This window comes from Haliaeetus albicilla, chromosome 2 (genome assembly GCF_947461875.1).
Source record: "Haliaeetus albicilla chromosome 2, bHalAlb1.1, whole genome shotgun sequence".
NCBI lineage: Eukaryota > Metazoa > Chordata > Aves > Accipitriformes > Accipitridae > Haliaeetus > Haliaeetus albicilla.
Genome location: NC_091484.1, coordinates 55,750,853 through 55,774,404, shown reverse-complemented (window position 1 = coordinate 55,774,404; position 23,552 = coordinate 55,750,853). Strand labels below are relative to the sequence as shown.

Sequence of the window (23,552 nt, the reverse complement as noted above, 5' to 3'; positions counted from 1 at the left end):
GTCTTCCTGGGCATGCTAATGTGGGGAATTGATTAGTTTTACAAAAGGATCTAACCTTGTTTTCCAGTAAAGGTGACCTGTTGCATCTGTTTTGTGCTGCTAAACTCCCTCAAGATTTTTCTAATTCGTTATGTGGAAACAAAAAAGGAGGAACTAGAAAATTTGTATGTGAAAACATTACATGGATACTAAATTACTGGGTTGTATTTAAATTACTAAGATGTTCAAGAGATGTATGGACTGATTAAGCAGATGGAAAAATTGAGTTCAGATTTCCAGTTCTGGTGTCTGATTTTTGTATGTTAAAACATTTGACATGCTATAATTAACCACTGGATGTCACTCTTGCTTAACTTGTACGTTGGTTGCTGCAGATGCGTGCTACTACAACTGTTCATGTCTCTATTAGCAGGTGTATTGTAAATAATTCGTATCAAACATCTTCAGATAGTGCATTCAGTTTTGAAAAATGATTAGCACCTGGGAAAGCATGGCAGGTGCCTGTTTACTAATCCTGAATAATTGTCATTAATTCTGTCAGAAAAAAACCCAGACAAATAAATATTGGTAGGCATTTGCTTCAGAGTTCTACAGTTCTTACATGGTCTATCTAATGGTTAAGTGAAGCTGAGCTTTCTCCAAGGCAGGTCACAAAGCTTAAGTGCCTGCATTCAGTAGAGCATATCTGCACATGCACAGCTCGGATGCACTGTGTAGGCTCAGCATTTCCCAGAGTCGCGCAGCTGATGCACTCAGGTAAATCCTTGCTTATTCCAGAGCAGGGAAGGCAGCTGTCAAGACAGTTTGTGCAGACTGCTTTCCTGGGGGAAGTCTGGGATTGGATAGTGGTGGTTGTTGGAAAGGTAAATTGTTCTGGCATCAAAGGCTTATGAACCATCAGCCTTCCAGGGGGCAACAATGGACTTAACTTTACACTTACTCTAAAATGGGGTGTGGCACATGGGGAAAATGGCAAGTATTCGTTCTGCTTCTGGAACAGTCTGCAACCTGTTCCTAAGAGGCTTTAAATTGCCCTGTGGAGTCTGAAAGGCACATTACTACAGTGAGTGAAGCATTTGGGCATTATAAAATGTGAAAGGGTAATTCTACAAACTTGTCAATTATGCTTATTCAGCAATGAAACGTTACATGGCTGTGAAGAAGTATCTCAGGTCAGGCTATAAATCCTTTTTGAAAATAAGTCAAATGACTAAACGGTGATTGCCTAGCAGTGAAACTGCTTTTTCCTCCTCTTATGCTTTCCTTCCCTGCTTATTTTTCTAGTAGACCAGATGAAGAAGAAGAACGGCTAGCTAGAAAGAGAGAGGAACGAAGACTACAGTCTCTTCAGAGGTAAGTCTTGACAGCTTGATATATAGCTATACAGTTCCTGGTGATATAGGAGTATTCTGACCTTCTAAGGAATAAATGGTGTACTAAACAAGGAGGCATTGTGGAGTTAAGCATGACGATGTCAGGTTTTTACGAAATGGGGCTTATTGTGAGATTTGTGAACCTGATTAGGGGCCTGTATTTCCGTAAGTGAACAGAGAGCAAACAGGTTGATGCTCTCTGTGGCAGGTACCACGAGTGCTCTGTGCCAGCCAAGAGCAAACAGGAGGGATGTCTGAAGTCTTGCCTAGTCTCTCCTGGACTGATGCCTGTCTGTGGCATGAGTTAATGCCTAAGCAAGGCTGGGATTCAGAGGCAAAAACCACTTTTTGGATTAATTTGGTAATCATGTTTTTTTGGTTTTGTTTGTGGGGGTTTTTTTGTTTTTTTGTTTGGTTGTTTGTTTTTTTTTTTTTTCTTTTAAATCTGGCTGGGAAAAGTAGAGAAGTTGATAGTGAGATACCTATTAGAAATTTTGCTCAGGAAATGGAAAACTTTGGCTCAAATCTTAGACTTAATTCTACGTTTCCATCCTTTATGCTAAATCTGTAGCACAGTGTAGAAAGTAGTGCAAGAGTCAGCAGTGATACAGTGCTTCTTGGTGAGAACAGCATTCCTTCAGATCTAGGTTTTTGTAGCTTAGTGCTCCAGTGAGTCTTTGTGGTTTATAGATTATTCTTTAGGTAAACAGTTTTTATAGGTAGGGCCATGATACTCAGTACAAGCCTGATATACGTTTTGAATCATACTTCCTTTCATGGTCTTTATTTTGTAGATTCACAGTGGATTAGCTTTAGTAAAGACAAGAGGAGAGTCCTAACCAAATTAATGCTAGGCTTGGAGCTGTCAGGTGTGGGTTTGAATCCCCACAGACTGACAAGGAAATTGATCTTGAGTTTGCCACTTCCTGGTTATGTTCTAGAAATACTTGTCTGCCAAGTAACAGGTGGGTACCTTCCCTGCTTTGCTGATACCTGCTGTTTTCTCTTGAACTCAGATTGATTGTTAATATGAGCAGGGACTGCGGGGAGCAAGGCATACTTCCAGATGAGACCCTTTGCAGAGCTTTTGCGTGAAGGCTCTAAGTTTCTCTATTACAAATGTGCATAAGACATAAAACATGCTTAGTTTGCTCAAACGTGTTACGTTTCTGGCTGGGCACAAAAGTGGGAGCCGATAAGGTTCTCATACAGATGTACCTACACTCGTGTGTCTGACTGCCCGGAGCTGGGAGAATTGCTCATCTTAACTCCATGCAAATCTGTTTTCTGGTTCTGAACTGCCAGATTACATGAGCAAATACAGCAACTGTTTGCCCTGAATCCAACAATAGTTATGGCTCTGAAGTAGGCATTGTGATGTTAGGAAGCAGAATAGATTCTGTTTTAATGGGTTAAATTGATGTGTCCTTTAGCCTTGTACAAAATTCCTAAACTTGTTGGCAATAGAAGGATTAGATAGGATACAATGGGGACATTTAACAAAGATTTTCTTCAGAGCTTGACTTGGTGCAAAGCTTGAATGATTAGTTCTGGTTTTGTGATTTTTGATTTTTTTGAGCTAATACATACTGGCATTTTATCTATTTCAGTTTTCCACTAGGTGTATAATACAGTTTAGTAGCTTTTAAACTCACCAAATTTAAACTTACCACATTGTCTTTGTTCTGCACAAACTTTAATTTTAACAGCACAGACTTACTGTTGCAGTAATGTGTATTCTGCATTTGTACATGTTTAGGAAAGCACAAGCTTAAAAGTAACTTTCTGCAGAGAGAAGATGAGAATTAGATGTCTCCTAGTGTAGCTGAGCTAAAATTACTGTTTTGAAAATGTATACTTTTATATGTAATGGTGTCACTAATTTAATCCTTTAGATTGTGTGTAAAAGCATTCTACTGATGTAACTGAGCTGCTGATGCAAAGAATATTCTTACTTTTCTTTCATGCCCAAGGCACAACATTCCTTAGCTCTATGCTATGCCAGATTTGTTTTGCAGAAAGCTATTCACATTTCTGTGGGGTTTTGGGGGTTGTTTTATTCTGTTGGGTGAGTTCAGTGAACAGTCTCAGCAAGTATCCATAAGATTGCTGGGATCCACAGAATGCAAGGACAGCATGAATCCAGGGATGGGGAAAAAAGTAAAGAAAGCATTTATCTGGGGACAGTAGAAAGCAGTACTTCCCCTTTCACCATTGCAACATAGTGTCAAACTTTATCCAAGAAGAGAATGGATGCAAGTATGTTTTCATAAACATTTAATTTGTGAGCTGAAAGTGTCATACTTGAATGTGTGCAGAAGGGTAAGAAGTAGGTGGCCAGTTTAGGAAGTATGCTCATGCATAGTCATACCACACAGTTTCTCAGAGAAGTGCTATTGAAGACTTGCAATGGATCAGAGAAAAGGGAAATTTTCTACCTTTTAATCCATGTCTAACTAGTCACTGCACAGTAGGCAGAGTGCTAGTGTGAAGGTGATGTTTTTCTTGTAATGCTTTTGTTGCCCTCTAAAGAGAAGGGAACCTGTGAGGAATATCAACGTTTTGTTGTATGCCAAAACCATGTGACTTGTGGTGAAATGTACATCCTTGATAGTATGCTATGTTCTTCAGTTAAATCAACACTTACTATGTTTATTATAAAGCAAAGGCTCATGACCAGGTGCATAGGGGATGATTGTGTACCATAACCTTTCCACTGTGATTTGTGTATCAGCTTTAAATTCTTGGTACAGTTAATATGTAAGAAGTCTGATAATTCTGGAGTGTAGGGTTTGCTGTGCACACAGAGCAAGTGGTATTGCACCAGGAGATTAGCAATGCATAGCTAAGACCAACTCCATTCCTGAATTAAGCCTAGGAACAAGGATTGCTGGGAGCAGACTGCTCTGCCAGAATGATTGTTGCAGCCTTACAGCAGCAGCCCTCTTTCCTAGCTTGTCTCAGGAGTGTGTCTGTGAAACTGTTCTAATTGCAGGCGAGAGCTTAGCAGCAGCCCTGGGGTATTTCTGTGTTCTGAACATGCATACCCATTGTGTGTGGCTGGGGGGTCATGGGAAAACATGAGGAGTAGGCAGCTTCCAGCAACCAGAACACCTCACCCTACCCACAGCTTGCTTCCTGTAAGTCCTCAGGTGGATGAATTGGTAGTAGCAGGCTGTAGAACAGATTAACAGTATCAACAAGCCATTTCTGACCAGCAGACTACAGAGGAAAACACTGCACTGTACTGTGTGGTCTTTCCTTACTACAACCTGTGAAGTTTTCACATAGTTTTGAAAACACCTGGATAGATATTCGGATAAATAGTATGGGTGGAAAATAGGTGCAGCATTGACCTTGTGTTGGTCTGTTTGCTTTTCCTGTCATCTTATGTTTTTTCTGTGGGATGCAGCTACTTCATATACAGCTGTTCAGATCAGTTGGCAGTGGATGTAGAACAGGACTAGTCTGAGCTTCATTTCATGATTTCATTAGTGAATGGTAAACACAAAGTAAGGAGGCCCAAGTTGCATAGTGTGTGATTTTTTTTTTTTTTTTTTTTTTTTTTTCCTGCAAGCTTCAAGATAACTGCAGCACCTACTATTTTCTGGCTTTTCAAGTACACAGTAAAAGTCTCTTTTAAACTTAAAAATTTGTTTGTGTTAAAGTTCAGTTTATTACAGATACTTAGGAAGTGTGTTTTTGGAATACCTAGATGGCTGTTAGCATGAAGAGTAAGGGCAATGACATTGGCCCTCTGCTTGACTTCTTGAGGACAAAACTAGCTGTTGTTTCACTGAGAAAGTTGAAAATTACTTGTGATATGTAGAGTTTGCAATTACAGTGAGGGGCAGGAGGGGAAGAAAACCTGTAGTTCGGTTTTTGACTAATACTGAAGAAAAACAGGTATTGTGTAGCTTTTAGTCCTTTATTTGACTTCATGTCATCTCTAACATGAAAAACAATTTTTAAACATAGCATCAAGTAGTTAGTCTTTTTCTGTACACTCATTTAATTATTTACAGCTGCAAATACATGGTACATTTATGTTAAATGTATTAATCTATAAACCTTGATTTACATATTGAAGTTTATAAACCAATGAAAAGCAGTGAGATACTGTATGAGAGAAACTGCCAAGTATAATTTGGTAGTGTACTGGTAAGGGAGAACAAGGAGGGGGGGCAGGGAAAGAAAGGATTGCAGTTCATTTGTGAAGAACCAAGTATGGAAAATTATGATGTGAATTGTTAGTATTAGGAAAAATAGTTTCTCAGCTTACAGCAGTGGGGACAACTTGCATGAAGAGCCAAGAATTTAGCATACAGAAAATGGGGTATTAGCAGTAGTATTAAGAAACAGAACCAACTCAGACTGTAAAGTGACTTCAGTTGATCATAATGTTAAGATGTGAACGGTGCAGTAAGCCACCTCTGGGTGGCTGATTCAGTGACTGCCTATTCAGATTTGCCTCTGATTCTTCTCAGTTGATGTATACGTAAGCCTTATTTACTGTATGAGTATTTAGTCATGGGTGATATGGTATAGTCATGGCTGCCTGTCAAAGTTTGAATGTTTCACGAATATTAATGGTTTTACCCTTTGAACTTAAACAGTGTAAAGATTTTAGATATTTGGTGGTTTGTTTTGAATAGCCTAGGGACATATCCTAAAGTGTTTCTGAGGTTTAAAGCCTACACAGCCTGATTTTTTTATTTATTTATTTATTTATTTTCTGCACCTCCACTGCCTTACCCTCCTTATGCAAATACTTAGTGCTTTCTGTGTTCAGGGCAGATTCAGACTGACTGCTGAAGTACTGAGATTTCAGTTGAAACTGGAGCAGTGAGACTCCATTATTTCAGACAGGGTATGCAAAACAGTGAAGAACATGCCATTAGTACCACCAGTAAAAAAAAACCTGTTTTGAGGTCAGGTGATATCACATGGAAACTATACAGAAATAATGTCTGGCTTTATACAGAAGGCTGCTTTAAGCAGAATCTCTATTCTCTTCCTGAGATCCCTTGCCTTGTATCATGTCTTCCTCTTACGCAACACAGAAAGCAGGAATCCTCTGAACAGTTTACCCTCAGCAAGTAAACTTGACTTATCTTCTTCCTATTCTCTTCAACCTCTCAGTCCTGACTTTCTTCCTCTACATGAATTTCATTTCATCACCCTGATTACCCTGTTCCTTCTCCTCCTGCAGTTCGGCCAGGCTGCTTTGGTCCTATGCTGCGGGGGCTTAATAGTGGAAGGGGAGATAGGTATCTCGGGGAAATAGTAGTGGAAGGTTTTGAGTCAGACTGTCTTGTTTGGTTTTCTCATCATGCTTTATCTGCATGCTTTCCAGAAGTGCAGTTGCAGGGAAAGGCTGGTTGAGCCCTTCAGCTCAGTGGGAAGCAGGATAATTGCTTCTGAGGACACACAGGATCTGATTAGCAGTAGGAATTATTTGGAGGTGGAATATGCATATAGGGTAGATGGGATCTTTGGTGAATTAAGCTGTCAGTGCTTAACAGCTTTCTGCTGAATATGTGCAAATTAGAATCAGGCGAAAGTCACAACTTGTCTAACTGGGTTAAATTTTGATAGGGGCAACAAACTGTATTTTTTTGTTAGAGGAACATTGTTTTGCCAAATTCTATGTCCTTTCATCAAAATACATAGATCCTGGATCATCCTAGTGAAACAGTTGTGTAGGAGCTTTTTTGTTTGTTCTTAAACTAAGCAAAATAGATGCTGCCTTTGAAATACAGGAAAATTATCTGAGGAATGATGGAACAATTTCCATTTAAACTTCATTTTTTTTTTTCCCCCTTCACCTTTGCAAAGGGGAGAGGAGGAAGGGGAAGAAGAAATTGACTCATCAGACAGTTGGTTTATGTCAGTAATTAAAGTTTGGCAATATTAGATACAGTCTTGAAAACTGTTGTATGATTAGACAATATATATTAACTAGAGGCATCCAGTTTTTATATAACACAATATTTTTGTTTATGCTCTGCATGGATGCCATGCTGGATTTTAGAAACTAGCAGTTTTCACTTGCTGTACTGCTTAAACAGTAATACACCTTTTATATTTTTATAATTATTATATTGAATTAGGATTCTGAAGCATGCTGTATTCACAGCTAAATTTTATTATTATGCTCCCTGCTGGAAAGCATTAGGGAATCTTCCAATATTGCACCTTGCTTCTTATGTATAGGCAAATACCTTAGTGTGTGTACATATATGTGGATGCATTACTTCTATATAGAAAAAACAGTATTTTCTTTATGCTTGCAAATATATCTTACTTTGACATTATTGATTAGTGAGAAGTTATAGGAAATCTTATAGATGCGTAAAGTGTATATAGAAAGATAAGATCTGTAACTGATAAATGTGGGGTTTTTTGATATTTGTAATTGCATACTAATTTAAAAAATGTCTCTTTCAAATGTAACTATCATATTCTGCTTATGGCTCAAAACAGTCTGAATGTTCTTCTCATGCCTTTATTTGTTGCAGGAAACATGAAAGAAAACTGAAGCATGATGAAATACGTAAGAAGTATGGTATGTGGTAATCTTGTTTTGATACTCAGTATCTAAATTGATTCCTTTTTCCTAATTATTATTAAAATTCACAGCAGAAACAAGCTGCTTTATGAGCAGCAGAAGTAATCAAGCCCAGTTTCCTACTGATGCATGTCTTCTGTCACCTGAACACCTGATCTCATCACTAGTATGCTCCTGTTATCTTCCAGCACTGACTTTCCACTTGACAAGAGAAAATGTACTGGCTGGGGTGTTTGCTTGGGGTGGGCATTTAAATACATTTATTAAAATAAGCCATTCTTTTTGTCTCTTCCTAAGTAAGAGTACTGATTTTGGAGTTTTTCTGTTTGTTCTTGAATGTGCTAAACGAATCTAGTTGAAATTGGCTAGTAGACTCATGGTTATTGAAGAGGATAGACTGACTAGCAGATAGCAAACTTTTAAAATGAAGCTTAAAAAAGAAGGATGGAGGATGCAGCCTAATGCAGGGATTAAAATTGTTGGTTTTTTCCTTTGTTTTTAAGTGGAGCTGTGGTCCAGTAAGAAAATACTGCAAGACTGTAGGACCTGCTGTGTTGTATAGGAAGCTTTTGTTATCTAGGCTTGTCAGTGCTTGCACTTTACATTTGATTTGTTCATAGGGTTAATAGTACTGTGTATTCAGAGACAGATATGCTAAAACTATACTGCACTTTTTATTATGCAAATTGCACTAATGTCAGAGGAGGTTGATTCTAGGGGTCTGAACAGTCACTCAAAACTATTAATTTTCATCCTCTTGTTAAACTGATTGGCAGAGTCTGGGAATGCTTTCATGAATCTGTAGCCTGCCCTTTGGCTGATGCAGGAGTGATACAGACAATCTCTATAGGGAATTCTGTGCTTGGAAAACATTTGCAAAAGTATGCTTCTTTGCTGGAATGGAGCAAAAATTCACTGTGAAGCTTGAGCTGCAGGAGGAAGAATGTTGTAGAAATCAGAAGTAATTTTTGTTTAACAATCAGCCATGAGCTTCAGTCCTGTGGTATTTTATAGGATAACTGACTCTGCATCCCAAGTTTCAAGAGGTTTGTTTGAGTGGTTGACAACAATAGTTCAGATTTAAAAAAAAAAACCAACAAACAAAATCCAAACAACAACATAAAACAACACACGCTTTTTGTGTTTGTTTCTCCTTAGAAGAGACCTTAGAGTCAGTCTCACAAGTTTGAATCATAGGGATGGATAGATCTGGTGAAGAACTTAAGACAATGGCTGTGCATTCAAAATAACATGCAGCACTCTACAGATCATATATAGCTTTGCATCTCCTCAGCAGTGCAAGTAAAAGGAGTGAACAAGGTCCTGAATTCAGTATAGCAGTTAATGGATCAAAGCACTGCATTAGGGTTAAGTGATGTTTCAAAAGGCTGTGTTCAGTCATATTTTGCTTGTGAAACTAGTTCACTTGTCTCCTAGATGGTCCTATATTTTGGTGAAGACAATTCTCTCTCTTCAGTGCTTAACTTTCAGACCTTTGCAGGATGCTTTGTTGGATCTTGTTGAGTTTCCTGAGGAATATAACTATATAATTCTGTAACTCTGGAAAGCATACCAAATTAAACAAATCTTGCTTATAGCTATACTATGCACACAGTTGTATGAGGGCAAGTGCCATTTTGCCTCCACTTGAAGCATGTTAGTCTATGAATGACTTAATTAGAAACAAGTTCATACATTCATTGTGTTAATGGAAGGCATACCCTCTTATAAGGAGTCAGGCATATTCATTTCCTCATGCATTTTTTTGCAGTGCAGTTTACCTGCAAAAGATTGTAATTCAACTATAAAACTTAAATTTCAGTAGCAAGCTTCTATGTAACATTTATTTATTGACAGGCTTGCTTTATTGCATATACAAAGATGAATTAATATTATCGGATATATTGATCTGAGGCCTGGGTTCTCATAATTCGTTTTTTTCCTAAAGAAAAATCTCTTAACTGAATAGTTGGCACATCCTGAAAGGATGTATGTAATAGAAGAAAAATGAAAGACAAAATATGTATAAATTCTGAAATCCCTAAATATTATTGCTGATGTATATAGTTTATATTCTGACAACATGTAGACAAATGATTGTCTTGCTATAACCTTGGGTCTTCTGTCTTTATTTTTCACTGTCTAGTAAATACATATGCTAGCATATTAAACATAATCTAATAAAAATTGCTGCAAATAATTATGGAGACACTAGATTATTTTACGCACTGCAGAGAGGATTCTCAGTTAAGTATGCATGGATGAGTGGCAGAATGACAATGACTTTGTTAATCTGACTCTGTAGATTAAAATGATCATGCTTGAAATTTCAGTATTTGGTTGGCTTTAAGGGAATGCCTCTTCCCATTTCATCCACTAGCTTTCCTTATCCCATTTAAATGGTAATTACACATTTATAATGCATTGCAGGTGTCACTCTAGCCATGGTCCTTTGGGAGCATTGGAAGCAATAGAGAGCTTTAGCAACCAGGAATACATGCTTTGAAGTGTTTTTGTTGCACAGTTTGATAGTATTTTTCATTTGCTCACGTATGAATGCAATGTGATTACACAAATTATATGTTGACTGCTAGAAAATTTTAAAGTAGAATTCAGAGTACTTTGCAGCTTGTGTAGTATACAAAGGAACTACAATTTAATTGCTGCTGCATTTGCTGCTATTGTGTGTTCAGTATAGCGTTAGTGAGAAGCTGCTTTATTTCAGGATTTTGCCTGGTATTAGTGGAAGGATTCTTTCTCTTCATTTTTACAAAATTATTGCCTTTCATGATTTTGGGCTTCCACACCACTTGCTTCAGTTCTGCAAAGGTTTTGATCAGCTAATTTAATGATATGTATTCCTATCTCCTTTATTTTATGTGAGATGTTGATTTTTATATTCAGTAGTTTATCCCAGTAAATGTTCCTTCTGTTCTAGATAGGTACTTTGTCTCGACATTCTTTAGTGTTCTGAATGCAAAGCAGGGAAACCTTGTATTGCTATACACTGTTAAGAATAGAGTTGTTAATCTGGGGGTTAAAAATAAAGAGGAAAAGTGTAATAAGAGGTGAAGACATGCAGCAAAGTAGTTGGTGGTTTTTTCTTTTTTCAGCGTATACAGTCTCTTGTAAGTATTTCCCTTGCTAATTCTATTTTTGGGCAGTGCTGATGTGATGAGAGTCAGATCTCAATGACTGAGAAGCTGTATAATTAGCATAGTATGTAACATAAATGAACATGCTGGAAAGAGGTATTAATTTCTTACAATTGCTTTGTTATTTCCTATGTATTAGGAGGCCTCATTTCGTACAATCTAATGAAGGATACTTGACTACTATACCTTTCAAATTTTTGAGTGTTTCTTGAATACTGCTAAGCAGGTCAAATATTAACCTCAAAATGAAGGTAAATAGAAGCAAGATGTTAGAAGTTCATGTAAGTGTCCTGTGTTCAGTATTCAAGCTCAGCAATAACATGTAATGGACTTAATTGCAAACAAGTCTCCTGAAGCTACGAACATCTAGCTTCTCTGAACCTGTAAGTGTAAATTAAAATTGGGTAGTCACTCATGTCAAATGGGAAATGGTTGAGAGAGACAACTCATGTCTGGTTCAAGGCAGCACATGAGCTTTAGTTGAACCAGACATGCTATTCAATTCGCATAAGCTTGCAATTCCTCTGAGTGTCATGGCTAAGAGCAGCTGTGGCAGCTGACAGGAGTTTTTTGTCATGCTCTTTTTTTTTTTTGTGTGTGTCTCTAGATTGGTTTTGTCCACTTACTTGAGCCTGATACAACTGCTTCAGTAAGAACTGGTGCAAGTGATGAGCTGCCATCTCCCTCCTCTCACTTAATGTAATCTTATGACATGCTTAGAATGCTGAGGATAAAAGAAATTTAAACACTGAATGCAGATTTGAGAGCGAGACTGAGAGCAAGGTCTATCAGATGTTGTAACCTCTGTGGTTATCCTCATTTGGAAGGAGGGCTTGCCATTTCTCTTGGAGTACCTTCTTGCCTGGGAGATGAATTTCTGAAGTCATGACCAATAATACTCACACTGGGTTGACCCATAGTTCTTAAAGCCTGTTTAGTTCCAGTGTTGTACAAATAAGATAGATCAGAGAACTTAAACATACGAATGCCTGATTAGTGGTGGTTATATCTGTTCATACGTAAACATAATTCAGTAAAATTAAAGCAAGTACTACTGGGAATGGCATTTGCAGTGATGAGTAAAAATGACACATTCACTTCAAATATGAGGACTAGTTATCTGAAATGGCTTTTAGTTGAGCATTTTGGGGCATGGGCAGATAAAAGTATATTTGCTCCTCAGAAAGGTATAGGAAAAGTTTTATCAGGAGTCTTAGACCATGCTCAGATTAATTTGAATTTGGCGCTTCTGGATGTAGAACACTGTTTCTATTGGATTTCAGCTGTTCAAGCTGCAAGAGAACAGTGTCTAGTGTTTTACTGTGCTACTTTCAGACCTCTGAAGGGTCAAGTATGTATCTTGAATGAAATATAAGAAAGACATAATAAGCACTTGCCAGACTACCTAGAGAGAAGTACGCAACCTCAGTTAATTTTATTGGGGAATCTAGTATGACCTCTTGCCACTTTGTGGAAAATTTTTGAAGTTTGGTGCCTTGATTTCCAAGTGGAACTTAATGAGTGCAGGGAGTTTATGCAATGCCAATTGTAATAAAATTATGTTAATTTCTAGTACTGTTGCTAATTTTCTGTAAATGTTGCGTAGAGATGCGTTTTGGATTTGGAAGGGGTGAAATACAGAAGTACTGCCAAAATTTTTAATAATTGGACTACTTGGTTGTCTTTCAGGTAACTAAATATATTAGGATCCGTAGATCCTAGCTGCCAAAGTATTAACATGTCTGGAGGAAGGAGGGGGTGGTGGTCTGGAAATAAAGTAAATGTTTCTTCTCTGTATTTGGGTTGGGGTTATATTAATGCAGGAATGTTACCTGAAGGCACTCAAGGTTAAATGGTAGGGCAAGGATAAGAGATTTTTTTTATTGTGTGTTAGCTTACTTGTAAGCTAGAGTAGACTTAATGGACCCTACAACTCTTTGTTTAAATGCATGAAAGGTAAGATTAAAATTTAAATAACTGCTTTCTGAAAGTTTATAAACATTTCAAGATCTCAAAATATTGTAGATCACTCTTGACAATGCTGTCATGTAATCATATTCTTATTGCACAAATACTTAAAAGATTATTTTTTAAAGCAATTACAGAAAGGTAAGACACAAGGTGCTATACCAGGTAAATAGACCATATTTTATGTTACCTGGCTGAAGCTTTATAACTGTGACTGACTTACACCTTCTTTGGTGAGTAAGGGTCATTACATATGAGGGCTGGTTTTGATTTTTAACTTCACAAACTGACTGCTTGTAATCTTGTAAATTTGAGTAGTTACAGAATTTTTCATACTTATTCCTTAATATTTGCTGTTCCCTATCAGGTAGGTAGTTGCAGTTACTGATACAATAATCAGCACTAAGCAGTTGTGCTTCTTGATTGTCATCTTAAAATAACCTGGCAGTTCAAAAGAAGTACAATGACTGCAACAAGATAGACAAAAGTATAGTCTTCCTTCAGTGCTATTAGTTTTTGGCTTTCAGATAGAACAGTGAACATTCAGTATCTGTGCAGTTGCGTGTGGAAAAGAGGTATGGTATGAAAAGGTCTGAGGGGAGTTCTTACAAGATTTGGCAGTGACTAGCATAATCTTTCTCTTCCACTATCGGGTATCTGAACATTAACGAATTGGTGGTGTTTGGCTTAACTGTGTTCTGTTTCCATGCCTTAAACAAAGGAGCTAGAGAAAAGTCCAGACTTGCGAAACATCAGTATAAAAATCTTGGGTAAAACAGATAGCAGTAGTGTTTCTGTTCTTCCACAACAAAAGGTCAACCTTTGGACTCTTATGAGACTCCTTTATTTTCAGTATGCACTTCTGCCTAGCCCAAATCTGGTGTGTGGTTTAAAGTCTCTTTGAAATAATTGCTGTGTGGAACAGCAGTTGCTGAACTAACCCTTAACAGAAGATGGTAATGCATATCCAGACACTCGGCATAATTGGATGGCTTTGCAATGCCTTCTGTGACAGTATTCTGGTAAAGTCATTAAGAATCTTCATGATGGAAACGTACTGGAACCTGGATTCAGTGACGCTCTTGGTCTGGTCCCTGGAGGTTTTAGTGCATGTAGAAGTGATCTTCATTTGTTCTTAGAGATTATTGTCCTGTTGCAGAAATGCTGTAAGTGGCTGAATGTGACAGATGGCTGTGTATAATCGAAGTAGAACTAAGTCAAAGTAGCAGCACTTTACATCTTAAAAGGATGATGATCTTATAATAACTTGAATTTATAAACTGGCGAGTCTGAATCTGTTCTTTCTGAGCTATCTCTATGCTTAGATTTTTGTAGACTTGACTCTCTCAAAAATGCATTTTTGTAGAGTATACCTCATGAATCAAATGTTTTTTATAAGAATTTTTCACAGAGAAATGTTCTTTCCCTGCTAAATGATGAAATAGCTATTCATGATTATAGTCTGAGAAATAAGAGTGCTTAACACTTTCAATTTATTATTCTTGAGTGTTTGGGTAATAGAGCAACTATTACAAGAATTGCCTTTTGGTTTTGTTAAATGGAGTACCTATTACAGTGAGGTCAGTAACTCAAGGTTTTTATGTAATACTGGTAAGAAAATTATAAACGCAGTCCTGTTTTGTTTTACAGGTCTTCTCCAGGATTGTGATAATCCATACAGCAGATTTGAGAATGAATAAAGCTGAGCACCTTCCACTAGAGCTATAACTCCAGAACACAGGAAGATACTTTGTTTTCATTTGCCCTTTGGGTTCTTTTTTCCCCAAAGTGTTCCCCCACCCCCTAGTTGTAAAACTAGGAGTGGATAAAGACTTCATGAAATACCTGTTTCTGTCTTCTACCTATATAGAACTAATTTTTTTATAAATACTTTTGGTTGTTGAAATGTTTGCTGATTTTTATGATAACATTTAAGTGTGAAATACTATCTTTCCTCTTCTTAAAACTGTGTTTTATTACATGATCTAGATGGCTAATAGTCACAGTCACGTGTTTGAATTCAGTCTTAACTGCCACTTAAAACAGTTGTTCCCATATTCCTAAAAAAATATTTTTCTCTACTGTATCTTTTTTATAAAAATAAAAGGCAACATGGAAGCACAGCTTCACACACAGCAGAAATAGCTGATGTTGGTATTGATGAGAAAATACACCAGGCACATTCTTATGTACTACCATCATGTGAGAACTGGGTGGATTTTTTTTTTCCCCTCTGGAAAAAGATCTTCAGGAGTATAACGTCTAAGGGCTGAGAGAGGGGAGCATATTTGAATAATTCAACTTAGTTGTGGAAATGTTAATATGTACTTTGGATATATCACTGACGTGAAAAAGAAACTACTTCAGTTAGCAAAATGGGAAGAAAATCATTCTTGAAATATAGTTATGTGTGCCTGAACTGAAGAAGAAACATCAGTCTGCGTCAACACTTTCTGCTGTAAGCTTAATGTATAATTAAAAAAAAGAAGAAAAAAAAAGCCGAAATTCTGCAGTTTATCAGGGTTGACCCTGGTCAGCAGCTAAGCCCCACCCAGCTGCTTGCTCCCTCCCTCCCTCCCTGCAGTGGGATGAGGGAGAGAATGAGAACAGCAAAAGCGAGAAAACTTTTGGGTTGAGATAAAGGCAGTTTAAGTGAAGAAAAGGAGGGTAGGAGGAACAAGTCATGCAAAGGCAATCGCCACCTCCCAGAAGTAGACCTCTGCCCACCCTCCCCCTCAGTTTTTGTTGCTGAGCATGATGTTGTATGGCCTGAATATCCCTTTGGTCAGTTCTGGCCCACTGTCCTAACTGCGTCCTCTGCCAGCTTCTTGCCACCCCTGGCCTACTTGCTGGAGCAGGCAGAGTGGGGGGAAAATGAAACTTTGATGCTGTGCAAGCAATGCTCAGCAAAAGCCAAAGTACTGGTGTGTTATCAGCACGGTTCTAGCCACAAATCCAAAGCAAAGCACTATATGGGCTACTATGAAGAAAGTTACTTCCATCCCAGCCAGACCCAGTACAGTAAGAAAGCAGTATTTTCTTAACATTTTATTGTTGTTTTGATATTTCCATAATGTGATTTATTTTCTGTTTTTCTTTTTGTAGAGGTATTTCACTGAGCATTTTTACTAGTGTACCAGTAACAGGCAAAGAGCTCTTCTCCCCAAGTCTAGTGCAAGTTCCCATTTATTCTGTACAGTTTAAATAACCTCCCTTGCTGTATATTATCCATTAAACAAATGTACAATATTGAAGATGTTCATGTTATTTTTATCAATGTTCCTAAAATAAAAACTTTAACATCTTTAATATGGTTCTACTTAGTTCTGTTTTTCCATACAGTTTCAAATTAACTTGGTTTAAAAGAAGTGACTGAGCACGAGTTTGGGAGAAGGGAGAGGATGTGTTTTCGCTTTTGCTGTTTTTCTGACAGAAGAATAAAATCTTAACAGCACATAGATGTGCTGGGAGTTAAATCTTGCCTGTGGGTGATGAGGTGAATTGCCATTCCTTCCAGTGCAAAAGAACCTGCCTTTACTTAGGCCTTAGTAACTATCACTGATTTTGGTACAGTGTTCACTTCCATTCCTTCTGTGTTCTTACCTCTAAACAGTTTCTTTGTATACAATTTCTCAGGAATTCATATAAAAATGTCAGCTGTTGTCAAGTCTGAAGTATTATTCAAATGGCTGTCTTTCGAAGAATGATGGCCTGTGATAAGAGTGAGTTGATAGTGTGGAAATAAAACATGCTGATGGTTTTCCCTGGAGATAACTTTTGCAAAAATGATGGTCTGCCTGCTGTCTCATGACCCAAGTAGTGACATGCCTGACTTAATAGAAAAGCATTTTTCTTCAGCACCTGCTATGGTATATGAAAGGGCTGTCATGTATTCTAACAAAAGGGGGAGGAGGGACAACCTTTCTTACAATTTCAAAGATAGTAAAGTACTTAGAGAACCAAAATATTTTGAGAATATGGAATGGGTGCTGCATTGCTGGAGTATAGCTGTGTTACATTTAAAGAGAAGGTTGAGTGAAATCTGTGCAAACTTCTACACTGTGTTAGCTTGTCATTCCTAAGCCATGGTTGCAGGCATCAAAAGTCAAATTTATCTTAACAAGACTTACCATATACTAAGCCTTAACTTTACAGTGTAGGCTATAATTTATACAAAATATCAAGCTGGACATCTAATACTGTATAATTTTGCTTACACAGTTAAAGACAAGACAATTTAATGAGACATTAATTTAATGTAAAAATTAATTTATTGCAGACAGCAGCCTTAAAGCTTAATAGAAAAAGCAAAAATCCCCAATCACCAGACTTTTCAGATTATTTAACCTTTTTTTGCTGTGTTCATTGGAGCAATTAATTGGATGGAAAATATCCTTATTTCAGTATATTAATTGCAGCCTTCTTTGCTTTCCTGTATGTCAGTATTTCTTACTTTTACAGAAGTATTGGATTTGCCTTATCAATACAAAGGTTGCTAGTCTTGGTATTTCAGTGTAGCCACAAGTAATTGGGAGAATAGCTGTAGAAAGAGGTAAGGTTGTATCTTTGGTTCTCTGGTGTGTGAACAAAGGCATTCATCATTTTCAATATGGGCTTCCCCTCCTCCACACTTTTTCAACAAAAGAGATAGAAGGGTTGCAACATACAAACAAAATGAAAGTAGGGAAGCAGCATAACCGAAGTCCGAGAGCTGCAATATCTCTGCTAATCATCTGTTTTTCTCAGACTTCCCTTTCCTTCACGGTCTATTCTCTCTTTCCTCTGTCTTTACACTTTTTATTTTAGTGGGTTTTGCTTGTTAATTTTTAGTAGTGAAGTCATTACTATCTGAAAAGAAGAGCAATTCTGGAAATGGAAAAAGTTAAAATGTGTGTTTATCTTTCCATAAAACAGAACTTTCAGTACTGAAAACTCAAGTGGGTCAGCTTTAAGAGTAATGTTGCTGGGCATAATTTATTTATGTAAAGAGAATTTAGTAGATTGAAGCATGCTGTTTTAACTTCTCTTAATGCAGGAACATACTTTTTGCCACTTCTGAAATCTTGGATTTGATGGTGAGTCTGTTAAGTTGTCTATACCGGCTCTTGTTTAATTGTTACTTCATTATTCAGTAGGCATATGGAAATAATTTTGAAAACCAGTCAATTTTCTGTTTGTTGTTTTTTTTTCTTACAGTATCTTTGTTTCAGACCCCCCTATGTAGTTTTCATCACCTATCCTTAAAAAATCAGTGTGGCAAACTGCAGTTTCTTACTGTACCAAGTATGTGCCTGAGGAGTGGCTCTGAACTGCATGCCAGTATCTCGCAACCCTAGGATGCCCCTAAGTGAACTACTGAACATGCAGTTCTCTAGATTTTTAGTTGGTCTAGAAAGAAGTGGGAGAGAATTGGCTAGCATGTTCTTCTTCCTGTCTTTCTTTTGAGTGTCAGGGGCCAAACATGAACAGACTGGAAAGGAAAAAAGACATTTTGAGAGGAAATGATGGGGAAACGATCAGGGCGGGAGTCGTGAAGTCAGTAGTCTGGGGAGACGGTGATGTTGGCAGGAACTGCACATGGCTGTGCCCCCAATTCCTGCCTGCCTCTGGGCTTGATCACCTTTGGTTTCGGGGCTCTAATTGGCTAGCATCTCTGACTGCCTTGTGCTTCAGAGCGTGAATTGGGGAGGTTATGTGGTTGGAGGCTTTTCAAGGCTCACATGTGCTCTCATCTTTCCTAAGACAGCAGGGCCAAGCTTGCTGTCAGTTGACTGATTTATCCATTCTGTTGGCCTGGTCCTGGAACAGCCACTTGGAGGACAGAGAGGAGGGAACGCTTGTCAAAGTAGGTAGAGTGGCATTTCGTGATTGAAGTATCATTATCTCCAGAATATTCCTAAAGCCAGGTTTTTTCTTGGTGCCACTTGACAGAATCATCTGAGGCCGTTCCCCAGATGCTGCCTCATCCAAAACTTAAAAGAAAGGGTCACGATTCTGATACCTACAAACAAAAAAACCATATAGATCCTTCATTTATTTTAATGGCTTCACATGGTTTATATTCAGTCTCTGGCTGAACAAACATATTTAGTCCTTGTTGTGGCATCATTAAGGCTTTGGACTTGGTGTGAGAGGATCAAATGTTTAAATGTTTAGAAGGGTGTGTTGGCTCTCAAGCCCAGAGTTCTATGTTGTCAACTCCATGGCATCTTCATGTCTAGGTCTTCTTGTCACGTATCTCTGGTTATGTGTGAGTTCAAGTGCTTTTGTCCTCAACAACACACTTTAGTTACCAAAAAACCAATCTCTGCTTTCTTTTCTGATGCCGAGTTCCTACAACAGATATTAAATGTCAGAGATGAGAACAAAATTCTTTGTTCCACTCTGACACTTTGTTGCTTCTTTAAGCCACAGTGAAGTGGTGAAGGCTTGGCAATGTGCAAGCAGTGAATGAATCAAACCATCCATGAATGGGAGGAGTTGTGAAGGGAGACGAAAGGGAATAGTTAGTGGGGAAACAATAGAGCAGTGACCAAAAAAAGGTGTTCTCTTTTCCACATCTTTGAGATTTGCTTTTGTATTTTGTTATATTCTGTCATCTTAAATAGAAATCAAAATACCCAGCTACATTATATTGCCATATCAAACATTCCCAGGTTGATTCACTTGCTGTATCAATAACCAGACTTACTGTTTATAGGAAGACTGGCTGAAAATCATGAACTTTCCTGATGTATCTTACATAGTTTACAAAGAAACTATTTAGTGGTGTCTTAATGTCAGTTTCCGCAAAGCAGGAAGGGCAGAAGGTAAGTCTAGACCTAGAGAAAACTGCTGATGGATTTCAGCAGCTTAACAAGTTTATTAATCTTCTGACTGAATGTCTTGACCATCAGTATGTATTATTAATCAAATGGAGTGACTTTTCTCTTGCTGATAGAGCAATTGCTTCTAAACAAGAAAAAGTAATAGAGGGCAGAGTTTTTGAGCTGTCACTTTGAGTCAAGTGCTTGCATGGCAGATAAATGGGTAATAGAGTAAGCAAAGTCACTTTGAGAACCATGTAAGCTTGAATCTGTTTGTGTATTAACATGATGAAGTAAGATGCAGGATGAAGATAAAGTTATTTGCAGTCGGTCCAGAGACATGGGTGTTTTCTTTTTTTTTAACTTTGACCTTCACTCCAATCTGTGCAGGGAGCTGTCAAGTAGCAGCACAGCAAAAAGGATTAGGAAATGTTTAATTACCCCAAGTTGAGGTGGATTTTGGTAGCACTGTTTCTGTCACAGTTCCTGAGCTAACTAATCTCTGACCTGCATCTCAAGGGCAACCTTTCTTATACCCCTGCTTGAAATAGAATCAGGCACTTGGTGTTCTCAGACCAGCCCTTGTTACTTATTTCCCATGCATTAATTCAGGAATCACCACCACCCCACCACCCCCCTTGCCCTCATGGAGAATGTCCTTCAAGCTCCCATTACTTCATTTCATTACTTTTTTCCTTTGTATGAACTTGGCACTTCTTATAACCAGATACCTCTTAACTCAGCCCTGGCAAAACAGGGTTTGCAACTTTTCAAGGTGGTAATCTCCAAGGTGACAATTTTGCCTATTGCATTGCAGAAATACCAAAGTTTTCTTTAATGCTGCAGTTGTCTTCCTCTATGTTCTTGAAGTTCCACTAATCCGGATCACTACAGAGTGATTTAAGATCAGTTAAGCACTAGACAAAGGAGATTGGTATGGAAGAGAGTCAGCATGGCATCTGCAGAGGGAAATCCTGTCTGCCTGACCTCCTGGGTTCTAGGAAGGTAAGATCCATTTAGTGAGTATGATACAACTGGATTTTCAAAAAGTCTTTGACAGTATTGCACACCAGGGGTTACTGAAGAACCAAATTTGTCTGAAAGCTTGTTAAATGATAGAAAGCAAATCATTTTTCAGAATGGAAAAGATGAGCCGTAGGGTACTCCAGGGATAGGTGCTAGGACTCATCTTTGTCAGCATGGTGGTGACCTAGAGAAGGGGGTGTGCAGTGAGATCTCCAAGTCTGCTGATGATAATGCAGGACCAGTTGTGTGACAAAGTCTGATAAGACCTCATCAAGCAGAGTAGGTGGGCAGATGAGCCTCAGTTGTAGACAAATGCGAAGTAATGCTGCTGAGGAAAAATACTATGCTTATGTGATGCTGAACTTGGAAATGGCACCTGCAACTCAGGAGAAACCTCTGTGAGTTATTGCTGACAAGTCTCTGAAATCATATGGTGGCCAAAAACCCCCTAACAGAATACTGTCAGGAAGGGCATGAAGGGGTGTCAGTTTGTTGCTACATGAAACTTTGCTTTGTGAGGAGACCCTAAAGGGCTCTAGCTCTCCAGAGAGACTGAGGAGAGAGATGAGTGAGGTTTACTGAAATCAAGGTGGTAGATAAGGTGAGCGCAGAACTGTAATCCCACACTACCAGAACTAGGATACACTCAATGAAACTAGTAGGAGATAGGTTTAAAACAGTTAAAGTCCTTCTGGAGCTAACTGCCGCAGGGCTGTGGAGACAAACATTGCCTGAAGGTTCAAAAATGAATTGTATAAACTCATGGACAGCTAGTCGTCTTTAGTGAAAAAGCTACTAAAAGGACTTTGTGGGCTGTATGACATCATTAATAAAACTGTGGATGAGGGACAGTTTGAGAGGAATGGACTGCAGAGTTTGCATTTTCTCTCTGAAAAGCAATTCCTTTTGCCCCTGACTTCTAATGAATTTTCTTTACAAACACTGAGCTTGTAAAGCTCATGCTTTAAAAAGCATGTTTTGTGGCAGAGCTGAAACTGATGCAACCGATCAGTGGAGTGCTTTGATGCTTTATTTGAACAGCACGTGGCCAGGGCCAGCAGGACAAAGGCTGCCCTCTGCCTCAGCTCATTTTTGGGATGCAGGTTGCTGGTACAGCTATGCTTCTTTCATTGAAGTTACAAAGCAGGAGGAAGCCCATGGGCATCTGCATGGCACCATTTTGTCCTGGTTGCATTTCTGGGCAAACTGGTGAAGAGATGGCTCACTCATGCCTCCACACAGGTGCAATACCACGTGCAGAGTGGGCTGCTGCCGGAGCTTGTGGTCTGGAAAAGTATTTCCATCCTTTAGTACTCACCAGCGGAGATCAGGTGCTGTGGATTCGGAGGGACAACTTCCTGAGTTTCAGACTTCATTGTCTCAGTTATGTCACTCAGCTTTCCTCAAGGGTGATTTTTTGTCTGATGGAGTTTTTGCAACGATCCAACTGTCAGCCCAGCAGTGTCAGCCTCCCGAATGTCTCCGGGCAAGAGGAATACTGGCCAAAGGGACCATTGATCTGACCCAGGAGAGAATTTCTTGTATTTTCAAGGCTGCTTCCCACTGCTCTTGTCCGAAGCCATTTGTGTAAGAGTTGCAGATGATCCCTTCCACCATGCAGATGACCAGAGCTAATCTTAGCCTACGCACGTCAGAATAACACCAACTGGTGAGAAACTCTTCAGAGAGCCTAATTCAGTGGCTGAGATCAGGGAGCATTCTGCAAAACATAGAAGACTTCATAATCTGCTGTAACACCTACCTTTTTTCCTGCATCATCTTCCTGTTCCCTGTTTGTTGCTTATTGCATCTGTTTAGTTGCTTGCTTGCTTACCTAATAATCAGAGCCTTGAAGTCCTTCCTGCTGCTGCAAGGACCTCTTATCTCCCATTTATGCCGAAAGTTTGCTTCAGATCTTGAGAAATCTCCCATCACTATGTACTCTGATATCTTCACAGCTTTTACTTTTTAAGACATAAGTAATCCTTTCAGTTGTGCTGAGCTTGAATTTTCTGCCATGTGTGTTCAAGAATTTCATCTCTGCTTATATTATGCCATTAAAGTCTACAAGTTGTGGTCTTCCATCTCTACTGTTCTTCCATGGTGTTTCACAGCTATCTCAGAGATGAGAGACATCTTTTAAGACTGAGCCATGTTTACATGGTGTCATGCGTATTTCTGCACTCTTGTCATATATAACACAGCATGCAGCTTGCCCCATGATATGTAGCTTACTTTTTCCTGGTGAGAAAAGAGGCAGAGGACTGTGTAGTGACTAGGTTTGATGTCCAGTAAACTCTGCTTCTAGTATGCATCTCTAAAGCACGTAGTGAAGGTGAGGCACTGCTTTTAAATTACTGGGAGTTAGCACTGGTCCTACATTTGAGGTCCTGTTTCTGTGGAGGGTTAAAAATCAAATTGCTCAGCAGTGAGGCCAACAGCAGAGACCATGCTGGAAACCACTGAGCTCCCGTGGAGACGGGGCCAGAAGAACTAACATGTGTGAGGAGCTCTCCTGGGACAGCAGCAAAGGAGTCTAGCAGACACGGTAACCAAAATCAAGTGTCTCACTATTTTCAGAGATTTCAGTTTCACTTTGCACTTTTCTCTTTATTCATTAATAGTATTAGAGGCACTTTCAGAAATCCCTATC

General features: G+C 38.6%; 1 protein-coding gene across 3 annotated transcripts in view; it reads left to right on the top strand.

Moving 5' to 3' along the window:
• The window catches only part of LOC104311843 (pituitary tumor-transforming gene 1 protein-interacting protein), a 31,868-nt gene extending 15,492 nt beyond the window's left edge, over positions 1 to 16,376 (top strand). For 2 of the 3 annotated variants that reach the window (XM_069775398.1, XM_069775415.1), the window contains 3 exons: positions 1,285 to 1,353; positions 7,895 to 7,941; positions 14,718 to 16,376. In XM_069775398.1, the coding sequence (XP_069631499.1) occupies positions 1,285 to 1,353; positions 7,895 to 7,941; positions 14,718 to 14,767 (166 nt within the window). In that variant the 3' untranslated portion in view covers positions 14,768 to 16,376. The remainder of the gene's footprint in view (positions 1 to 1,284; positions 1,354 to 7,894; positions 7,942 to 14,717) is intronic. The other variant, XM_069775406.1, reaches the window with a different exon arrangement.
• The last annotated feature ends 7,176 nt before the right edge of the window (positions 16,377 to 23,552 follow it).